The 2,500-nt window shown below is 44.1% G+C and overlaps 1 protein-coding gene across 1 annotated transcript in view; it reads left to right on the top strand.

Annotated features, from left to right (window-relative positions):
• Positions 1-1,483: 1,483 nt before the first annotated feature.
• LOC122264160 (uncharacterized) overlaps positions 1,484-2,500 on the top strand; it is a 3,216-nt gene continuing 2,199 nt past the window's right edge. Inside the window, exons 1-2 of the mRNA XM_043032904.2 lie at positions 1,484-1,588; positions 1,962-2,500. The exon at positions 1,962-2,500 is cut by the window's right edge and continues 102 nt beyond it. Coding sequence (XP_042888838.2) covers positions 1,513-1,588; positions 1,962-2,500 — 615 coding nt within the window. The 5' untranslated portion in view covers positions 1,484-1,512. The remainder of the gene's footprint in view (positions 1,589-1,961) is intronic.

Genomic DNA, 2,500 nt, shown 5'->3' with positions numbered 1-2,500 from the left:
GTCACACAGCCGTATTCTTGGACGTTTTCTGCTGTCGTGGCCATGTCATGTTCATGTTGTGTCCATGTCGTGTTCATGTCACGAATGCGGTAATCTAGGACGCAAAAGCGTGGCACGTTTGTGTCAGTTGCTTCAGGTTTACCAACCGTTCCAAAGTTAATATGTTTCAGATGAATGGCACTGTCCAAACGACAAATTCATAAGAGAAACTACAATCATAAGTAGCACTAGCAAGAGATAGTTCAATTTTGGTATGAATCAGTCGTTGTACTTGTTTCTAGTTAAAGAATTGACAACCATTTCACGAACGCGCCGTTGGTAATTCACTCTACGCTCGATCAAAACAAACGGGATGAGAGGGATCGTGTGTATATGAATAGATCTTCCTTATTTTATCTCTGTGTATACTGTACATATATGCGTATCTTTAATATATCATACATATAGATTTAATGTATACATATTTCATATAATTATATACTTTAACTTTACGTTCCTGACTACTTTTACCATTCATTTAACTTAACCTTCCTTCGAAAAGTCCGCCAAAAGGTAAACAAACTCAAAATCAGCAGAGAATCCATGTTTTCCTAAAAAGGTTTGTAATCCAAGTCTAGGACAATGATGCCTAATATATCCAATATAGATATTACTTTCCAAACGTAGTATGCTCATATGAAGTATTGGTAAGAAAAAGGACAGTAAAAATATAATGTTTTTCACCCGTGTAACTATCGTGACAAGCCTACCCCCTTGCCACGGAGTTTCCACGATTGTTCCAATACTTTTCACACTTTTGCCACGACTTTGCCACGGTTTTGACACGAACCCGCGCTTCTGAAATACCAAACGCGGCATGTTCATGTCATGTACACGGCGCGCTTAGGGGCTTAGAATACAGCTGACAGTCTCGGGGGTGGGCCTGAACGAGTCACATACAAAAGCTTTCTCTGAGAGAATGGTCGGCGCAAGACCGCGTGGTCGTCCCCGTACACGTTGGAAAGATGTCGTGTCTTCCGATCTCAGACTCCCGGATGTTGACCCTGATGGCGCGAATGACCTCGCACTTGACCGTAGAGAATGGCGGCGCTTGGTGGGAGCGGTCATGGGCCTCGATAGGCCTATCGTGCCGGATGAGTGAGTGAGTGATAGTAATTATAATAATGATAAGGATGATTATGATAATGATAATAGTAACTGATAATGATAATAACGATGACAATGTCAATAAATATAAAGGTAATGATAATCATTATTTTTTTACTATTATTTTCATTATAATTATATCAATAGTAATGATAACATTAGCCTATTATTACCATGTTTGTTATTGATATACAATAAAAGCAACAATAACAACAATGGTAGCTATATCAACGGTGCACGAAAGGCAAAGCCTAACACTGATAAGAAAGGTTCTTGATGACGGAGATAAAAGAGGGATGTGCAGGATGTGGCTCTGCTGCCTATTCCGCAGTCTTCACTTCCTGCTAGTGCCGACAGGACGCGAAAATGCTTGCCCTGAGGAGCCTCTTGCTGGGAGCTTTGATGAGCTGCGACTTCAGCTTCGCCATCTATGTTGGCGATGGTAAGGGAAATGGCGACGTGTATTTCTGTGGTTGGAGATAAGTGCTAGAAATTGCTAGACATTTAGATCATTTCCTCTACTTGTATAGGGTTCCACAACTTGGAATGGCCGTAAGAGTATATGAAGTTATCTTTAGTTATGGATTAACTGATATTTCGCGTCGGTATTGTCTCAAATAATATATATGAGCAACACAACATGATAATGTGTGTTGCGTCCAATGAAATATTATCTCTTTTTTCTCCATTTGAGTGTTTGTTGTTTTAATAGTTGTGCATCTATGATCAACCAAAACAACAGAAAGATTTCTATGCTTGCAAAATCCCTGTCCGCCAAGAGACGTTAAATGCTCTTTTCTGTGTTCGCCATTCAGACTGCGCCGTGAGAGACTCCATCCCGTTCGAGAAGATGCTCTTCGGGGACATCAAGTTCACAGCCTACTCGCCATCGAATGGAACCGTCTTCAAGGCGAAGGTGACCTGTGACGGTGAAAACTGGTACCACGACACCTTCAGCGTCACACACAGCACCGTCACACTGCAGAGGTTTCACGCTTCAGGCGAGGAGAGCGTGACGTATCCGGCGCCACCGATGGAGGAAGGCTGGAACGAATTCCACATCAATTTCTCCAAGACCTACGAGCTGGGAGATGATCGAGGCCGCTCGTGGATCCCCGGAGGCTTTGGTCTGAAGTGCGAGGTCGGAAGCATCGACGTGAGCGAAGGGACTTTCGTCGCCTCCTGCCCTCAAGGGACGCCCAAGTGGGAGGTCGAGGGGGAGAAGTGTGCTCGAGTCCCCGTGCCTGCCTCCAAGGATGCCTGGAAGCTGGACGTGTCGCTGGCTTCGAGGTACTTCTTCAGCCCCGTCGTGTTCCTTGAAGAGGCAAAGATCCACCTAGGGACGAGTGAGGGA

Source organism: Penaeus japonicus, unplaced genomic scaffold, assembly GCF_977035675.1.
Source record: "Penaeus japonicus unplaced genomic scaffold, GWHDUDI00000001_assembly GWHDUDI00000015, whole genome shotgun sequence".
NCBI classification, from domain to species: Eukaryota; Metazoa; Arthropoda; class Malacostraca; order Decapoda; family Penaeidae; genus Penaeus; species Penaeus japonicus.
Note: the sequence above shows the minus strand (reverse complement) of the source record. Positions and strands in the feature narration are given on the sequence as shown.